The sequence below is a fragment of the Anabrus simplex genome, chromosome 6 (assembly GCF_040414725.1).
Source record: "Anabrus simplex isolate iqAnaSimp1 chromosome 6, ASM4041472v1, whole genome shotgun sequence".
Taxonomy (NCBI): domain Eukaryota; kingdom Metazoa; phylum Arthropoda; class Insecta; order Orthoptera; family Tettigoniidae; genus Anabrus; species Anabrus simplex.
In genome coordinates, this window is record NC_090270.1 from 185,602,341 (window position 1) to 185,623,902 (window position 21,562).

General features: G+C 39.8%; 1 protein-coding gene across 2 annotated transcripts in view; it reads right to left on the reverse strand.

Moving 5' to 3' along the window:
• Positions 1 to 21,562, reverse strand: part of Usp7 (Ubiquitin-specific protease 7) — a 458,856-nt gene that overhangs the window by 71,431 nt on the left and 365,863 nt on the right. For both annotated transcript variants that reach the window (XM_067150095.2, XM_067150096.2), the window contains exons 18-19: positions 11,789 to 11,925; positions 11,609 to 11,701 (exon numbers count right to left, since the gene is read on the reverse strand). In XM_067150095.2, the coding sequence (XP_067006196.1) occupies positions 11,609 to 11,701; positions 11,789 to 11,925 (230 nt within the window). The remainder of the gene's footprint in view (positions 1 to 11,608; positions 11,702 to 11,788; positions 11,926 to 21,562) is intronic.

Genomic DNA, 21,562 nt, shown 5'->3' on the forward strand with positions numbered 1-21,562 from the left:
TTAAAGTCATATACGGTACGGAAATTAAGTATGTGATACACTGTAACTTTTTGATGATAATAATAAAATCATGAATAAAAATATATAAATAAAATTACTCAAAAACTTAATAAAATTAATAAACATAATGAACCGAAATGTCCGTAGTATGGGCGCCAGAGTTCACCAGAATGGATCCCTCGAATTTTGATAGAGCATGATAAACTTTATATCCCACGGCGTGTACATAATGCTGCATACAGGTACATCTGCTGCAGGCCTTACCTAACCTCCTGAAAATGACTAAATAGGTAGGAACTGCACCTAGGTTCATCAATAACTCCACTGATTCTAAAATAGCTAACTATATTCTTAACAAATTCCGTGCATGAGCACCTTATCAACATACAACATTATACATATAATACACACATAAAATATTGCTGGAAGACTCCATATTTACAACAACAACAACAACAATAATAATGAAAATCGTGGGAAAACTAAAGCGAGAACTAAGCTACCATTTGTAGATCGTCCGATGAACAATGTATATGTATGAAGATAAATACCCTTCACTGTCTCTATATCAATTCGACTTACCGATTCTCATAATCGGCAGTTATCACATCACACAGATACTGTACCTTGTACTACTGTGTTCACATATTTTAACACTTGTTGTAAAGATATATACACACGTCTGTCGATCCTCAACATAAATTATGGAAAGTCTGAGATAGCTTTCACCAACATATAATGCTAGACCTCCACAAGTACTACAATACTTAATGCATACGCCCTCCACAATTTGTTGATCAGCCACTTTCCACGAACATCACAAGACAACGCTCCATGAACGTTTTAAGTCCAGTCCATAGCAGCCGTGTCACTCCAGTACCGTGTATCAGCACCACTTCCTTCCCGTATAGTGTGTCAGTTGTTGTTCCTTCATACAGTGTTACTGGTTGTAGTTGGAGTAGTTCCTTCTTGTTCCTTTACAATCACTGGTTGCCGCCGTATGATCAACCTTTATAGACATCAACATCCCCCTCCTCTCAGATGATACGTCTGGATTGGTGCTTGCCAGCCAATCATGAGTGAACCTCTTCTTTCTCCCAAGTTATAAACAAACACTCGGGAGTTTTACATGAATCATCGAATTTCCCTGGTACAACAACAAGCTCATCTCATCAGGCTGGGATATATACATGACTAATGGAATTTCCTGACACAAGTACATCACAACAAATACTGGGGCAGCCATATGACTCATCCAAATTACCAGAGTTATTAAAGCAATGTTTTCCCACTTGTCCAAAACAAATTACTCATACCTATATATGTGGATATCTTCCAGCTTAGAAATATAAATGGCAAAATATACAAATGAAATACTGATAATGATAATAATAATAATAAAAATCGAATACTGACAATAATATGTCTAACTTCTACATATAATTCGGGGGTGTGATATATGTACTATCACAACACCTCAAGATATGGCAGAGTACATAAATGATTTCAGAATATTTATATGTATATCATATCTTCTCGCGTCTAGTTAAATTTCAACCGAGCTAGATAGCTGCACAAGTGTGGCCAGTATCCAGTATTCGGGAGATAGTAGATTCGAACCCCACTCTCGGCAGCCCTGAAAATGGTTTTCCGTGGTTTCCTATTTACACACCAGGCAAATGCTGGGGCTGTACCTTCATTAAGGCCACGACCACTTCCTTCCCACTCCAGCCCTTCCCTGTCCCATCGTTGCCATAAGACCTATTTGTGTCGGTGCGACGTAAAGCAAAAGAGTGAGTTAAATTTCGGAAAGGCTATTTACATGTAAATTTTTAGCGAGGAGGTTATCATTTCTCTACATGCGTTTCAAATTATGTTTTCATGATACATATACGGTTAGGTTAGGTAACGCTGTTTGAAGAAGAAAACTGAGGTGTTTGCCACAGAAACCTCTGGAGTGATACCGTATTTCTCCGAATCCAAGACTTTTTATTTCTCAGAACCTCATGCGAAAACTCAAGGGTTGTTGCATTCGCGGCCTAACAGTAACCTAATGGATACCACCGGCAACTACCGCGGTAACCACATTGCTTCCTTTCACACGCACACAGAACTAGTTATAATACCAATATAAATGGTCCGTTATTGGACATTATAAATTTTCCAGCCAGCTCATTCTTGGTTGCCAGCGTTTCGCCCCCGTGTGCTAGGGTGGGCTCATCAGTTGGTACCTAGCACACCTACCAATAATGTCCAATAACGGACCATTTATATTGGGATTATAAATTTGCTCATTCAGGACAAATATTTCAGATTCCCTATGGGAATCAACATCTATATCACCACAGAACTAGTTGACAATAAACGGCCGCCTCTTTACTATTCTGTACATCGCTAGCCGCGACAACCGGTTGTAGAGTGCCTGTGTGTAACGTCACTGGATCTCAGGAAATAGTAAAGAGAGAATGGCGTTCTATAAGCCTCTACAAAAACGTTTCTCAAATCTGCAGAATGGCATCAAAACATGCGACCCTTCGAATTCTTAGAAGAGCCATGGCTAATCAGTGGCAGAGTTATAACGCGTCTATTGTACATGACGATTAGTAAAATTAAGTTTTAGAGACAACAGGAATATTTTCGTGATGGATAGTCGTATTCTACAGATACGTGGAAAAGGTATTGCCGGCATATTTTCAAGGGTTCTAGTCGATATTACAATGCCAATTTTAAGTCGATGGTTATTAAACACTCGGAAATGTAGAATAATTGTGCAGCCGCAAGAAAATACGACATAGGCCTAACTAAAGCCAATATATGGCATTAGTGTGAAGACAAAGAGGTGAAAACAATGCCTACTGTACAAAGAATGCATTCAGTGGTCCGCAACAGGGACGTTTTTAAGAAGTCGAAGATGAAATTGTGAGCTATATGCACGAAAAACGCAAGGGCGCAAAGGGCATACCGTGGCGCAATAAACTTGTTCGTTGACGATCAACGTCCACGATTAGGCCTATACATCGCTAGCCACTGAATTTGGCCAAACACGGCAAGCGAGACGTGCGTGTAGCAGTAGCCGGTTATATCTGATGCTGAGTAAAAGTAACACTTTTATAGACAGCAAGAATAATTTCCCGATGGATCGTCGTATTGTAGAGACGCATGGAATAGGTATTGCCGGCAAATTTTCAACGGGTTCACTTCAGTATTATGATGCCAATTTTAAGTTAATGGTCCTTAAACCCGCGGAAATAAATAATTGTGCAGCCGCAAAAAAAAAAAAAACCCCGCCATGACGAAAGTGAATGTTTGACATCTAAAAATAGTCTAAAAATGCGTAGGCCTACTGTACAACAAGGCATTCATATGCATTTACAAAATACTTAATGAGCCTGATTTCATTTTTTTGAAGGAAAAAGTGGGGTTCATCTTGGATTCGGAGAAATACGGTACTATATTTTTTCAGAATGAAATTAAACATACACTTCCACGTAGTATCGGATTTTGAAAAATAACAAACAAGTAAACTGTAGTGTGGATATCATCTGCGGAAATGCAAGTTTTGAACAAACTGATTGCCGTTTCACACCGATTTTTATGTGCATGGGGGTTTTCCGACTTTTATACATATATCGGATATAACGATAATCCGCTATAGCAATTTTTTCGCCGTTGTGAATTCTCGTTATAACGGACTTCTACTGTACTTATAGAGATGCCCATTTCCAATTTGCTTGGCATTTTTTATCATGATGGGTAAGTGTAAAGGGTAAACTCTGGAACGTATAGGTTCCTACCTCAACCAGTTTTTAGCTATGGCCAGTTATATGCTGCAATGTCAAGAGTGCGATCATTAGATGCCCTTAAAGATGCAATAGTGGCAAAAAAAGTAATTGTACCAAGAACGCCATATAAAATGAAATTCTTCACTAAATATTTACCCCATTAACAGTCAAGTTTTCATGGGTTTCAGCTAGTATACATAATTATACTTCAAGATGATCAACAAATTCATGCCCTGCGTGTGTATGCATGTATCATGTTACTCAAGTTCATTATATAAATTTTATTTTTAGTGTATAAACGAACACTAAAAAACAAGTAAATAATTAATTTTCATGACAGTTGTACTTGAAAAATAAATTTTCAAATTGTTAGGTCATGTTTAGTACACATAGATACGAACAAATATGGACAACTGGACTACAATGGAAACCACACCCACAAGCTTCTAATTTTGCATTGGATGCTCTCCCAATTGAGCTATGGTGGCATTTGTCATTCTTGTTCTGAAAGTGTGCACTCAACACCTGTGCTAGCCACAGTGTCAGACTCGTAACTAAGATTCCTCTGCCAACAGAACAAAAATGGCCGAAGCCTCAGTAACTAAATCGGGAGAGAAAATGATGGTAAATCGGATGGTTTTGGTTTCATTTCCCATTGCTGTCAGGTTGGCCTCTTTTGTTTTGTTTCTTGACTAAGTGGTCAGCATTAGTAAATTTGACAATTTTTTGGACTTATAGGTACGATAACGCAAGTGGGTCTTCAAGACAGCACTGGAGAATAAAGGGCAGATTCATGTTAAAAAGGCTAGGTTAGTCACTCAAGGTTTCTCTCAATGTTTTGGGGAAGACTATGATGACACACATGCACCGATAATAAAATACGAAACCAGTCGCAGCCAAGAGGAGATCGCACATGACAGCTCGATGTAAAAAGTACCTTCTCACATTTAAACGGCAAGCTGGACGAAGAAATATTCATGGAGCAGCCTGAAGGTTTCATGAAACAAAGAAATAAAACAAAAGTATTAAAGATTTATAAGAACCTCTATGATCTAAACCAGGGGTGATCAACGTACAGCCCGCGGGCCACATTCGGCCCGTGCAGGCATTTTATGTGGCCCTGCCTCAGTTTTTATAATTGATGTTTTTCGTAGATACCAGAAAAACTAGATAATAAAAACTTTATTGTAATTTACGGTGAAAGGGGATAAAACCATAAGAAAAATGTCTGAATAATTCATCGGTTTTTTCTTGACACGATGTTTCTATTACTAGGCTGTAAAAAAGTTCTAAGATGCATAATTATTCCCACCTTAAATGCAGGTAGGGGTTAAACTTCATCCATTCATTTCTTGGAATTACAGCTGTAGACCTGCCCGGAGAGTGAAAGGCATCCTGCATTCCATGGGAGATGAAACAGGTACACTTATCTTGGGACATCCGCAGGAAATGGCCAGTTTATATCCAGAAAGTGCTTTGAGAGGTTCATTGTGGTTTACTACTTTATTTGAACTAGCGTTCTTACGAACTGTTGTTTGTCAAAGTAGTTGTAATAATTTACTTGTGGACAAACGTAGAAAAGTGGATAGTGAGTGCCGTGTTTTTAAAGTAAAAATGGACTACATAAAATCAGCTTCACGGTCCGTATCACACTTTAACAGATTCACAACTAATTGCTTAAGGCAACTTACTGGTTAAAAGTGGTACATGTTTCGTATATTGTTAACATCTTCAACCACAGAACACTGTTTAGATGAAAATTCATATATTGACAAAGTATCAATGCTTGAGAGGAAGTGTCCTTAAAATTAACATAAGAATAAATCATTAAAACATTTAACGATGGAGAGGATTATGTTGCAAGAAGACCCAGCCTGTGGTTGGAAAATGCTTCAGATGATGATGATGATGGCAGGATTCTAACCATGAGAAGGAATCATAAGGTGATTTCTTTTTACTATGTACGAAGGACCTGAACACAATGAAAACTTCAACTTTGATCGTACAGTTTTCCAACTGACAGAGCAGTAAATATATACGGTAGTTCACCATATGTAATTACTAATTACTAGGGCTGGATTAGAATATTTTGTTATGTAAATACATATTTTAAACATTTTCCTACATTTTTAGATATTCCTGTATTTTTAAAGAAGTTATTAGCGCATAATATTTACATTAAAAAAATAAATACATTAGATCTTTAGGTCTATTGCATTTATGTTTTGCATTGCATAAACAGGGATGAACCAGTCAGCTATCTAATAATATGAACATTAATAATGTTATTTGTTTTACGTCCCACTAACTACTCTTTTACGGTTTTCGGAGACGCCGAGGTGCCGGAATTTAGTCCCATGGGAGTTCTTTTACGTGCCAGTAAATCTACCGACACGAGGCTGACGTATTTGAGCACCTTCAAATACCACCAGACTGAGCCAGGATCGAACCTGCCAAGTTGGAGTCAGAAAGCCAGCACCTTAACCGTCTGAGCCACTCAGCCCGGCAATAAGAACATTTGCTGCCCTGAAAGGCAGAGTGTGTGTATCTTTGCATATCAGCTTGCAGCAGTGTTTCTCTTATCTCACTGGTCGCACCGACCGTAGAAGCCAGGCATTTCCTTATCCATAGTCATATTGCACCACGCATGTGGTTTATTTCTGGGGCTGTGAAGTGCAAGGTATTGCTACAGTGCCTGAAGTAAATACAACAAGTTATTGTCTGCAGCAATAATGTTGCAGAATTTAAGGATAATTTTAGTTCAGATGGCTGTGTCCTAATCTACCAAGCATGTGGGAAAGCAATAAAGGCTGAACAGTGATCTAAAGTTACACAACACCTGGAGGGCAAGAAACATATCACAGAAGTTTTGCGTCTCGTGAAGAAATAAAACCTCACGTAGTGATGCAGTTCCAGGTTCTTCCACACGATCTGATACATTTTCAGTTCATTGTGAAGATTTCTGTACAGCATTTGTGTTAGCCAACATACCCCTATCTAAGGTAAATAATCCAGTGTTAAGGAAGTTTCTCTCCAAATATTTAAACCTTGACATTCCTGAAGAGTCAACGTTGAGGAAAAAGTATCTTCCAAAATTTTATCAACAAACTCTACAGCAAATTCGTTCAGTATGTGATAATGAGAAAAACTGGGTTATATATTACACGAAACTTCAGACTCTACTGGCAGGAAAGTTGGGAATGTCATTACTGGGGTTTTAAAAAGCAATAAAGTGATTTCAAAGAAATGTTTTCAGCTAACAAGCTAAGAAGTGACTGCTTTGAACCATTTGATGGTTGCAAGATTATTTAATGAAGCAATGCAAATTCTGTGGCCAGGTGGTGTGAAGTTTGACAATGTTTTACAGTTATTGACAGATGCTGCAGCATATCGTCGCTGCTGGGACAAAGCCTAAATGACTTGGCATATGTATTTGCTGACTTATGTTTCCTTAGCAGCACAACTGACAAACATGAAAAGAGAGGGATCCTTCTGTCAGAATCAGTTAAGCATGTTCATAAAATAATAATTCTATGACCTCAGCTACTGTGTGCAGATATTTATATTTGACGCCATCTGGCTGTCTGCTCGTCAATTTCGACGTTCTGTTTTACTCTAGGCCTACTAGATGGCAGAATGAGTAAACGGTAAATCTCTTGGGTGTCTATGGCTGAGATTTAATTAATTTTGTTGGGTAAACACCAAATGTGTCACCAGAGATCGTTTACATGCCGACATCACACGACACGGAGTGCCGAATGGACTCTTTTCCGCCCTTCAAAAATCCGAATACCTCTGTCGGGTTTCAACCCACTATCTCGGGATCTGGAGGCCAACACACTACCACTGATCCACAGAGACAGCATGTTCATGATGCCAAAAGAAAACTTAACACTCTTAGTGAATCTCCAGCAGAAATGTTACAAAATAAACTCAGATGTGTGTTTGAAAACAATAGTTGGTTTCAAACAATGTGCAAGAAGAGGACATCGATGTGAGTGTGAGCGGCATGCCAAACTATAAATTTGACAGACTGACATCTTGTGACGTGGTGCGCTCATTTTCTCAATGTAAGTCAGTGTTTCTTGATAATCGTAAGTCATGTGTGATGGACAACTTGAGGATGAATCTCATTCTTTAGCAATCAGTGAGGCATTGGATAAACTGCGTTTGTGAGTACTGCGTATTTTTACATTCACATACAGTAAATAAACTGAATCCTGAGAAACAGAGACTTGAGAGTTAAACTAAAAACTTTTACACGCAAACAGTACACCAGAACTGACGAAGAAAGGGCAGCCAGGTCGGAAAGAATGAAGAAGTTCTTGGAACAGAAGAAGAAACATAAGCCAAATTTGTAGTTAATACTCCTAAGACTTAAATGTATATGGATTGATTAGAGTGCTCCAATGTGGGCGTAAAATGAAATAATAAAATATAAACTGAATTATGATTAAATATTTTACTTTTTCTCCACATATTTCAGGTATTTTTAAAACAAACTTTCCTGATTTTTAACACCTAAAAATCCGATCCCTAGTAATTACCATGAATTCTCTGACAAGATTAATAACAAAACACTCAAATAGTACTTGATTCTATGAAGAGATTCTAGATACACTGAAGAAAATGGAAATTGCAACACCCAGAAGGAGTGGTGCTACATTGCTGCAAATGGAATATGCAGGACGAGTGTTCGGCTGTGCTTCGATGATTACACTTTCAGGTTCTTCTGACCGCAAGTTTGGACAATAATCAATACAGGATGTGCCCACTACGAGCTGCAATACATTGATTAATTCGTCGAGGCATGGAGTCAATAAGGCCCTGGATCGCTTCCTGAGGAATTGTGGCCCATGCTTGCTGCACTGCACGGGTCAGCTGTTCCAGAGTTATGGGTGACTGAGGACGGTTGGCCAGTTGTCGACCCATCGTGTCCCACACATGCTCAATAGGACTGGGGTCCGGGGATCTGGTGGGCCATTCTAAGGTTGTGATGTCGTGGAGAGCTTCTCTGGAGATGCGTGCAGTGTGAACCCGGGCATTGTCCTGGTGAAACATCCCATTAGTAATGTTCGCCATGATAGGGACAACCACTGGACTGAGTACCCTATCAACGTACTGTCGAGCAGTCATAGTGCCCTCAACAAGCACTAATTGTGATTTCACATTAAAGCCAATAGCTCCCCTGACCATAATGCTTGGTGTTGGTCCTGTGTGCCTCTCGACAATAAGATCTGGGCGGCCCCTCTCCCCGGGTCAGTGCACACGATTCCGGCGATCACTGCGCGCAAGACAGAAGTGCGATTCATCACTAAAGACGACCCTATACCATTCGTCGACCCACGTCGATCTTTCTTGACACCAGGCCAGCCTTACACGTCGCTGTTGTGGGGTCAATGGAACACCTTCTGTAGGGACACGGGCTTGTAAGCCAGCTGCACGCAGGCGATTACCAACTGTTTGTTGTATAACGTGGGGTGCCACAGCTGCTCGAATTTGCGCTGCTGTTGCATGGGGTTCCATCCGGGCCATCCGAATGATGCGGCGATCCTCTCTCACAGTTGTCTGTCGCGCTGGGCCTGTGCCAGGTCTACGAGTGTGGGTACCTTCGTTTGACCACTGCTGCCATACACGTTGTACTGTAGATGCCTGTCGGCCAACACGCGCAGCAACAGTCCTTAGCGATAATCCAGCCTCACACAGCCCAATTATCCGAGCCCTCTCAAACGGCGACAGTTGTTGATAGCGTGCTCTTCTCTGTCGTCGAGGCATGTTTGACGGGGAACACTTCACTGCACAGACTGCAAGTCAACTACGCTACACCAGAGCCCGTATGCTGGAGTTGATTCCTCCGCGACCAATCACGTGGGGAGACCTGTAGCAACAATCCAATGGGTCTGAAACTTCGATCGTTTACATACCCACATGGAATCATTCCATATCTTGAAAATCAACACAAACGACCAATGCCTTCATGGTGTTGCAATTTCCATTTTCTTAAGTGTATCACTGTGTGTCCAGCTGTGGAAGAGAAAGAGTGTACCTTCTAGGTGGTTAGCAGAAATTGGAATGAATACGAAAACAGATATAGCATAATTGCTCTCTATGCAGTCGGATAGGTGTCCACTGCAATTTTATAAAACCTACAGACTCTGAAGATCAACAAAAGGTTTGTGTATGACATAACAGCAATTCATCAATACTGGTAGTTTAGAAGCTCGCCTGAAAGTTGGTCTTCCTTGTGATGTATGAATAATCGAGGCTTTCACCTGCTGAAATCCCATCATGAAACAGTCTATAATTGCACAGGAGCTTCATTTCACCAGGCTTGATTTCTATGGTACTTCATTTATACTTGAGACTAAGCCACAAGTTCACAAGAACATTGTCATAAACAAGTTCCCAACGTTCAAAAAGGACACCACCCATCCTTGGTCATGGCTTGGTGAAGGAAAACAAAGCTGCTACTATGTTGCCTCCTTCTTTCTTCTTATGAGGAAGGCATAAATTCCCACAGCCAAGTGTATGTAGACTGGTCTCTATCATGATGAATATGAACTAAATTTGTTCAAATACGAAATCCGGAGTTTCCTGCAGGACATTCTCCTACCCAATAAGACAAGTACAACACAAAGGTGGCTGGAGGCCAATGTACCCAATTTTGATTACATGGCTAACTGGCCATCTGCTAGCCCTGATCCTAACCCCTAGAGCATGAACTGTGATCAGAGCTTCATCTAGTTACACATGTGTTGCAAGTCACTGTTAACAGTTTGAGCTATGTATTTGCTTCAAATACAATTCTGAAATCTGTACTTTTCTGTTTTCCAAAAAATTCACCCACCATTATAATTTGGTATTGACACTGTTAATTAGCCTCCACGAGTACTCATTCATACTGCATAAATATTTTAGGTTTCTTAAAATGCACAAGGTAATGTGACTGCACAAAACACATGCAAAGATAAAGTAATTTGCTTTCTGCAAGCCACACAGTTTATTTTTCATATTCACAACTATACTGTGAAAACAACCACTTTCAAGTAATCATATGAACTTATAATAATATTCTGACATTTTAAATTCAGATGAGTGTTAGAAGGATAAAATATCTATCTTTCTACGTATGACCTGATTTACAATTTTTTTTCATTAACACGCGAGAGGTCGCACCCGTTTTAGAATGCGACAGGTCACACGAAGGCGAATTGCTCACGCTTCATATTTTAATGAGCTGTTATTTTCCTTTGGCGGTGAATGCTCTGATAAAAATATTAATATGTACCCTATGTAACTGCCTTTCGACTAGTACTAACATAATTATCCAGTAACAATATTTTCTCAATGTAAAAAAATTAATGAATTTTGTCACAAAATCTGGTAAAGTTACGAGAGTTTTTAAAGAGCGCGAGAGGTCGCGCGTGAGCAAATTGCCGCAACGTTTCCATTTGTACATTTCAATGAATGATTTGGTCACAATTCAAGATAAAACTGCAGCACCACACTTCACCTCATGAACTTTACTTAAGAAACTTTCTTAGAAATGCAGTCATGTAAGAATGCACTATGCAAGGGGTCGCATGAAGGCAATATGCCGCGGCAGATGCGAGAGTGAAAGAAAACTTAAACTACTCCGGAACGCAGCAGGCAATTCACTGACGATAATCGTCAGGCGAGAGAGAGGGAGGGGAGGGATGAAACGAGAGCCCTAAGCCCTACAGCGGCTAGCAACGAAATTATTAACAAATATTTAAAAGTGCGGCAAATTGCCACGGGTGCGACCTCTCGCGTGTTAATTATAGGACAAAATTAATTTAACTTACCTATAATTTTTTGTTCCTGTAGAGTTCAGAGTTTCTAGAGGAGTGTCTTCCTTTGGCACACATACAATTTTATTACAGTTGACTTCAAATATTCTGGAACAGAAGTTCACCAAAATGATATTTATAGTGACTAGATCAAAATTTAACTTGTGAAGGTTATCAAATGCCTTCTATACTCACCTAAGTTTTCCAGAACCATTTTCAGATAGTTCCACTTGCTTTCGAGCCTCTTCTAGGAGATCAGCTACAGTACCATTTTTATTTGGATATAGAATTAACTCCTTCTCTTCTTTTAACTTTGGCCCAACCCAGGAACACTAAAACAACAAAACAGAAACACAACCATATATTTTATGCATGTATGTTTGTTTGGGGAAAGTATTATTGATAGTGCACAATGACTTGTCAGAAATACATATCAAGGAGGAGAATATAAAAGAGAGGACATCATTTAGGAAGATGGTTGCGAGATGAGGGATGCATCCGAAGAGCAACATGCGAAGCCACGGAACATCTCCGTGGAAGAGCGAGCAAGAAGAAGTCAAAGACTCAAGAATCTCTGGCGAGATTGTAAAGAGAATGGTATCAGTCTGCGTGAAAGAAGGAAGATTGTGTAAACGTGGCCTACAGGTGGCCATATCGATAAATAATAATAATAATAATAATAATAATAATAATAATAATAATAATAATAATAATAATAACAACAATAAATGTGAAATGCGACTGAAAATACACTTAGAAGTAAGTGCCAATTTTATCATAAAATATAGCTGATTTATGTCAGAAAATTTGGTGCATGTATGCTTGTGAGGACTGTTTCAACGACAAAGAGAGACTTACCATCAATGGTAAAGTAAACTCGTGTCCTCATCCTGAGGTGGTGCAGCTCTTGTCAGGCACACCCCCAATGGTAATGTGGATATACACAATGATCATTAGACCGTTGATGGCCTAGGCTACAATCATCCGGTGGCAGAAAGTAAGTCACGGAAAAGTCGGCAGTAGATTGAATAGCCTACAGAGAATGACATGCATAGCCATAACTGTGGCTATAAGAACTATGATGACAGAAGCCTTGAATACTTTACTAGACCTCCCATCACTATGCAATTTCATAAAAGAACAGGCTAGAATGAGTTCATATAGATTGGCACAATCCGAGTGGTGGAATGCACAAAGACCCAATCTAAGGACACTAAAATTAACAAAAGTAATAACAGAGGTTCTACACATGCTTTCTGATCATATGATACCAAAGTACAACTTTGAAAAACTGTTTGAGACCCAGATAATTTAAAAAAAAAAAAAGACTGTGATATCAACAAATGGAATAAAAAAGAAGATTAGTGTGGTGGACTGATGGCTCAAAGACAGTGGATGGCACAGGAGGAGGGATCAATGGGGGGAAGACCTGAGAGATCAATCCAGAAGAGCCTGGACAGACACACTACAGTCTTTCAAGCTGAAATGATAGCCATCAAAACATGTCTTGAAGAAAATCTGAAAATGAACTATAGGAATAAGAACAATTTTAATTTTTATGGACAGCCAAGCGGCCATTAAGGCGCTAGAGGCAGTCGGGATAATATCCAGAATTGTCTGGTATTGCCTCTGACTTCTCCTGAAGCTCTCAAAGTACAACATTGTCAAAATAATATGGGTACCAGGGCATGCAGGTATAGAAGGAAATGAAAAGGCAGATAAACTGGCCAGGAAAGGGGCAGAAACACATTTTGTAGGCCCAGAACCTCTATGCGGGATTTCCTATGGACAAGGCCAACAATACATAGGAAAATGGGTACAAAGGAAACAAATGGAAAACGGGAAAAATACTCCAGGATGCGGGCTTGCAAAGGAACTGATAAAAGGACCAAACAAGAAGCGTACTAAAGAACTGTTGAAACTCTGGGTAGTAGGACTGTTGACAGGACACTGCCTTCTGAAAGAACACCTACATAGAATTGGAGTAATGAGAGACAACATATGTAGGAAATGCAATGAAGCTGAGGAATCAGCTAAACACATACTTTTCGAATGTGAGGCGCTGGGCAGAATGTGACTCTCCACTCTAGGACTACCAGGTGAAGAGAGAGAAAAAAATCCAAGACGACCCAATAAGAACAACCTTCAGCTTTGTGAAGGGAGCAGGTATATGTAGGTGGGAATGAAGGAAAACCATGGTAGCAAAAGATCTTAAGAGGTCAACGCTAATTAGGAACTAATATTTAGAGGCCTCATGTAGAAAAGAACAACAACTTCCTCACTAACTATACAAATATCATGTGGCAAAGACTCGAACTGCTGTGTAAATCAGTTTGTTAAGAAGACCCATAGGTAGTGCAAGAAGTCAAAATATAGAACTGCAATTTTTACACCCCAGACACTTCCGATAAGCTCTGCTGTAAAATTTCCATTGCAGACTTCAGGTCTCTTTCTGTGCAACGGGTCACAGCACAATATGCGGTTTAGTGAAGATTCAGTTGGAAGTGATGCTTAGTTCGAACCCTTTCCGCTGTATCTCAAAACACCAGGTCCTAAACATGCCCCTCCTGCTGATGCAGTGCCTGTGCAGTAGTTCAAATTGCTTTCTTACTGCATATATTTTAAATATAATTGTGAAAGGAACAAACAGGTACGCAAATCAGCTCCTCTCTTCTCTAGAGCCACTTTCACCCTCATTCGATAGCTCGACAATGGAGACCTGTTACTGTCACAGAAATAAAAGCGTTTGTGGCAGAATTATTGTAAATGGGTATTACAAGGAGGCCAACTACACTTTCATAATGGTCAATCAATTCAAAACAAATTTCTTAGTTCGGTACCACGTTTTCTTGCAACAGATTGCAATTAATTCTGAAATATTTCCATCTTACTGACCACACTAAATATGATCAACCATAGCTGACCATGTCAACAGACTATTACACATTATCAGCATGTAAGTGTAGATGAATCATTAGTGGGCACAAAATGTCTCTCATTTCTGATGCAGTACCTCCCTATTAAGAAGCATCATAGGTGGGGGCATTAAGTTTTGGATGATTTGTGGCTCTGTTATCAATTACTGTCTGGGGTTTTACTACACCGGAGGGGCAAGGAGTGATGTAGACAGAGAGAAAATGAAGAAATATGGCTTGGAACATGCAGTACATTACCAATTATGGGAAACTATATGAAGAAAGGCTAACACATCTTTACTGAATTTTTTTAACGAGCATTTTTTTGGCCCATTACCTATTTGCTAGTTGTTTTACGTCGCACCGACACATATAGGTCTTACGGCGACGATGGGACAGGAAAGGGCTAGGAGTGGGAAGGAAGCGGCCGTGGCCTTAATTAAGGTACAGCCCCAGCATTTGCCTGGTGTGAAAATAGGAAACCATGGAAAACCATTTTCAGGGCTGCCGACAGTGGGGTTCGAACCTACTATCTCCCGAATACTGGATACTGGCCGCACTTAAGCGACTGCAGCTATCGAGCTCGGTATTACCTATTTGAAAATGGCACTTACCTAACAGGCACCCTCAGATGCAACAGGAAAGATAATTCCACAGGGGCTAAAATGGAAATTTGATGCAGGGTAAGGGAAGTATTTTTGGAGTATTGAGTTTCTTATTACTGGGTACCAGAGAAAAACAAAATCACAGAAAATCCTTTTGCTTCTTTTATCTACACCCTGCATAGCACAAACAAAACCAACAGTCAAGAAGTGTAGAGGACAGCAAGTTGAAGTAACTGAAGCTATAGAGCGTCCAGAGTTAAGAAAAGACTACAGGCCTTATGGGCCTGCTGCCTTCCACTGTTGCCATACTCGCTCACTCAGCGTGGCTCGGACACTGCTTGCGAAATACAGTCATGACATAAAATTATACAACGCTTGGTACAGCTGTTGCAAGACTAATAATAACATACATGCCAGATTATCTCCAGTCATTAATGAAATTTCGTTTTGCCATAACGTTTCTAAGGTGGTGGTGGTGGTGATTATTGTTTTAAGAGGAAGTACAACTAGGCAACCATCCTCTATATAACACTAATCAGAATGAAATAATGGAAGGGGTCCGACACTTCGAAAAATGAAGGTATCGGCCAAAGGAAGACAAGGGCCGCGAAGGGCATGAAAATGAAAGACTCCCTAGCCCTCGCAAACCTAATAGCGTCGGGGTCGGAAAAGAACAAGAGTTGACCAAGGGAGGTCGGATAGGATAGATGAAAGTGAGGAGCCTAGCACAAGTAAGTGGAAGCAATGCCAGGACTCAGCTGAGGGCCCCGTGGTCGCCAAACCACGCTCCAAAGTTCAGAGCCCCTGAGGCCCCTTTTAGTCGCCTCTTACGACAGGCAGGGGATACCGTGGGTGTTATTCTACCGCCCCCACCCACAGGAGGATAACGTTTCTAAGGATAATAGCCCACTGACTGTATCATTCGAAATAGAGGAAGAGTTTGAACATGCAGGGATGCGAACTAAATAATAATAATAATAATAATAATAATAATAACAATAATAATAATAATAATAATAATAATATGCATATCCAGAAACCGAAATGATTGTCTTGTTTCTTATATCTGAGAAAGTTTCCTGATCGTTGTTGCTTTAAAGGAGCGCAGTGCTGAGTCTATTAGCCCCCAGAAACATTTCATTATTAAGGCATATACTGTGTGGTTACAACACAGGAAGCTGACGGCGAGATATCTCTGTCTCGGTGATGTATCCTTCAGCTCATTTCAGATAAATTTACTCGTACGTGACAACAGATGCAAGGGCTTCATGTTTATCACAAAATACAATAACTTAAATATTCTTCCGCAACATAAAATACGGAATGCTGAATGACCTATTCGTATGATTTCTTAAAATCAGGTAGTTCGGAGTTGCTGTTTTTCGGAAGTGAGGATTGTGTTCAGAGTTGGCGGTTCATCTCTAAAATAGAATTCATGAACAGTGCGCCGTATTCCACTTCTGACAAAATCATGGTATTTAATGAGTCTGGAATTACTGCGAATCAACTGTTTCCTTTCCCGCTTCTTGCTGGGACTCTGGAGTGCCCTTCGCTGGCTTCCTTCCTTATTTTGAAGACGGAAGTCTTCGAAATTCCTAAAAACTTTGCGGCTTTATCTACTACCCAGTTTACACTTCGTCCTGGATGCTTTGTTTTCAAATATGAAAATGAATTAAGCACCATTTGCCGTTCCTTTCTCCTGACAACTTCACTACTTATCCTTTTCACATGTTCAGCTATAATTTAAATGTATTACTCGCTGACTGATTATATAAAAAATACTAAACAGACAAAAACTATACACGATACACACAACCAAAAGCAGTGCAATACACGAAAAATGAAACACAATAAATTATACTGTATTTATAACAAAACACTATGCGCCCCAGGAAGACGATCACTTCTCTGCCGAATATCTCCCAATCATTGTAATGAGTGACACACACAAAAAGGGAAACATGCCGCACTGACCTCACCAATGACGATTCGCAGTGGTTAAGCTGAGTTATTATACGTGTTGTCTACTGTACACACTTCCGCACTACACGCTGAAATGTGGCGCGCAATGCGACAAGCATGGCCGGCTGTTCCGTGTACTGAACCGCATATACGATATTTAAAAGGATAAACTCAAAGATATCAAAATGATTTTACGTCTTATTTAGTATTGTATGGGACAACCAATCCTTGTTTCATAAGAAAAAGTTTACATTTTGATAGGAATTTATTATAATGTTTATATACATGTAGAACTAAAGTGGGTAACACCAACAGAAGTAAAAGCCCATAAGGCCTGTAGTCTTTTCTTAACGCTGGATGCTCTATAGCTACAGACCTCGAATATAAAACTTCAATAGGGGAGATTGGGAGTATCTGAACATGATGTTTTACACATACTTAAATGAACATCCAACGCTAAAATATTGGAAGAAAGTGGTATTTTGTATCTTTAATTGAATGGTGCTGAATGCCTACTAGATTTATAAAGTAAAGTCATGACATGGCTAAAGTTCCCTTTCTTCATAACAGAATCCACCAAACTGGAACGGATCCAAGAGAAAACCTATTAAACAATAACTTAACAAAACTTCATCCAGCAAGGGAAAGGGAACTTTTGTTAAAATTAGATGGCAGATTACCGAGCTCGATAGCTGCAGTCGCTAAAGTGCGGCCAGTATCCAGTATTCAGGAGATAGTAGGTTCGAACCCCACTGTCGGCAGCCCTGAAAATGGTTTCCTTCCCACTCCTAGCCCTTCCTTGTCCCATCGTCGCCATAAGACCCATCTGTGTCGGTGCAATGTAAAGCAACTAGCAAAAAAAAAAAGAAAAGAAAAAGATATGGCAGATTATTGAAATAATGTGTTGTGTGGAGGTTAAATAAATAAATTAAAAAAATTTAAAAAAAAGCCTGGTGAGTGGATTACAAACTGCCTATTCTAAGAGTATGAAGGGTCTTTATGGTATCTGCTTAAGGTATCACAACTGTTAAAAGTGAATCAACCTGAAATGTGTAATTTTGTATAGTACAGTCAAACATCCATAACTCGAACGTTCATAACCTGAATTTTCGATATCTTGAAAGAAATTTTGTTGCCTGGCGGAATGTTACATATTTTCTATAACTTGAGGTTCTATTACACAGAATATTTTGGTATCTCGAGCATATTTCAAGCCCAGATATAAAATATGTTTCAGTAACTCAGAGTTATGCAGAACTTCATGCTTGTGTATACTAGATTATCCCCAAATAAAACAATTTCCTGAAGTAGAAACATGAACTGAAGTCGTCGTCTTATAGAAGAACTAACTGTAGTACCCATCGTGGATGGGACTAACAATCGGATTTTGCATGATTACATTTTTGTCGACTCCTCACCTTGTTCCCCAGATTTGGAGGCACTTTAGTGGGAAAACGGTTCAACAATATTTCCATGTTAGCAATGGTCGGAGTTGACATGGGCTAAGCAACTAAAGTCTAAATTAATGAACTCTATTATCATAGTTTGTATGGTAAAACCGTTTAAGACATAAAGGATTGGAAACTGTATTCCCTATATTTTAGGTGCCTTCCCCTAATCTACCATTTCATCCGACATGAATAAAATGATTTATAGCCTAGACTGTAGTGCCTTATTCTCCGACTTTACATACCGATTTTCATTCAATTCTGCTTGACCATTTTTTCGTGGCTCGGTGTTGATATGGACTTACCAACAAAAACGGAAATTCATGAATTTCTGTTATCACAGCTGGTATGGTGAACATGTTTAAGACATAAATGATTGGAAATTTAATTGCATATTATTTATCGATACGAACACTAATAACATAGGTTTTTAAGAATTACATTTTAGGCCTTCCCCGAACCTACCATTTCACCCAGTGTGAATGAGAGTGAAATTTTAACCATCAAATGTGACTACAATTATCCAGTCCACAGATCACTGTGTTGTTGCATTAATGAAGCAAATCTACTGTTCACAACTCGTATGAGACTTGGCTAAGGAATATGACAATGTATTAACAGTCTGGAAGAGGCTTTCATTGCTGGAAGCTGTACATTTAGTTTTGAAGGCTTGAGCTGCTACAAAGTGATTTCCAAGGATTTTCTACACAAGAAAATTAGTTTTCTGACATAATCACTTTGATTTCTGGCATTAAAGAATTTGAAAATGTAAGCACTGAAAATAATGAAGAGTGGATGCATGTGAACCAGGATTCTAGTGAATGACAGATAAGAAATTGCCAGGAATAGGAGCTAGAAAGGGAAAATTCACATGTGTGTGATGCTTCAGCATAGAAAAGTGTTGAAACTCTGTTCGATTATGTTGATCAGGGAAATTTTAATTATAGTGATGATGTATTTTGGAACATTTGTACTTGTATACAAAAGAGCTTAAATGAAACTCAAATGCAAAAGAATATTACCATTTTTTGCCAAACAACAAAACTGACGGTTTGTATACTTTTTGTATCTCAAGCGTTTCATTTACTAACAAGAGACGATGTAAGTAATTTTTATATCGAACCAAACCAAACCCTAAGGCACAGTAGCCCGAAGGACCAAGGCCTACCAAATGACCACTGCACAGCCTGAAGGCCTGCTGATTATGTGGTGTAGTGCGGTCAGCACGATGAATCCTTTCAGCCGTTATTCTTGACTTTTCCTGAATGGGGCCCCCATCTCACCGTCAAAATAGACGGTTCTTCAACTGGCCAGGATTCGAACCCGAGGCCTCCAGGTAAGATGCAGACACACTACCCCTAAACCGTGGGGCCAGCAGTTTTATATTGGCCTACTTTATTGATAAAAGTGGTTACTGTGGTTACTGAATGAGTTAATGGTTTGACATGATTGCATTTTCAAACAGTACTGTATGTTCTGTACTCTATAAAGTTTCCTTTTGCATTAAAATGAACAAAATCATATCATCCTTGCTTTCAGTTAGCCGTGTGAATTTGTCCGGTGATTAGCCTGGATAATCGAGAATTTGCTGTAGTATCAACAAAAACAAAATAAATATAACTCAACAGCAACTTTCAATGATAGGAATGTTGCTAGTAAATGTATCCTCCAAGTTCTCAACTCTGATCAATATCTAAAAATATATTTGTTTTGTTGAACACTACTAGGTAACAGTAGATTTCTGCAATCATGAAATTTAAACAAACCAGGTTACAAATGTTTATCTCAAAATGCCAACATGCGCTAAAAATAATTTAGTGTGGCTATTTCTAGCCAAGTACAGCCCTTGTAAGGCAGACCCTTCAATGAGGGTGGGCGGCATCTGCAATGTGTAGGTAACTGCGGGTTATTGTGGTGGAGGATAGTGTTATCTGTGGTGTGTGAGTTGCAGGGATGTTGGGGACAGCACAAACACACAGCCCCAGGGCCACTGGAATTAACCAATGAAGGTTAAAATTCCCAACCCGGCTGGGAATCGAACCCGGGACCCTCTGAACCGATGGCCAGTATGCTGGCCATTCAGCCAACGACAATTGATATGATGAACTACCTATATATAAACAAAGAAAGTCAAGTTTAACATGTTTATTAAGCGTGAACACAATGTTAAATGAAACAGTATTCAACATAGAAATAAAATTCAGGAAACTCAATCGTCAAAAGTTACCAGTGTTTCACCCAGAGTGCGGCATGGGCTCATCAGTTGGATACCGCACCTTTTTCAAGACACTGGCCGGCTAACACGCCGGTAGCGACACCACTGCAAGCCATACATGTGATAAGCACAATGCAGTGCCGACGTACTAGGGGAGAATTGCATCTCCACTTGCTATATTGCCCTCCCGGGCTAGCATGACCAAAATATGGCTTCCAATTGAGATAGCTGCTATCACATGTATGACTTGCAGTGGTGTCGCTACCGACGTGCTAGCCGGCCAGTGTCTTGAAAAAAGTGCGGTATCCAAATGATGAGCCCATGCCGCACTCTGGGCGAAACACTGGTAACTTCTGACGATAGAGTTTCCTGAATTTTATTTCAAGCTATCTCAATCGGAAGCCATATTTTGGTCAGTATTCAACATTTAACATGTTGATGGTGTCGCCAGTTAACATTTAACATGTTGTTGTTAAATGTTAATCAGTGGAGACCGGCCTTAACTGCGTGTTATTGTGATGGAGGATAGTGTTGTGTGTGGTGTGTGAGTTGTCGGGATGATGTGGACAGCACAAACACCCAACTCCCGGGCCACTGGAATTAACCAATGAAGCTTAAAATCCCCAACCTGGCCGGGAATCAAACCTGGAACCCTCTGAACTGAAGGCTAGTACGCTGACCATTCAGCCAACGGGTCGGACCTAACATGCGGCAGACACACCTTGAGCCCTATCAGAGGTCCCTTACGGGCCTCCCGGAATCTATGAAACTGTGACTCTGTACATAAATGTTTCAGTGTTTCGGCTGTGAGTGTTGTTTCTTTG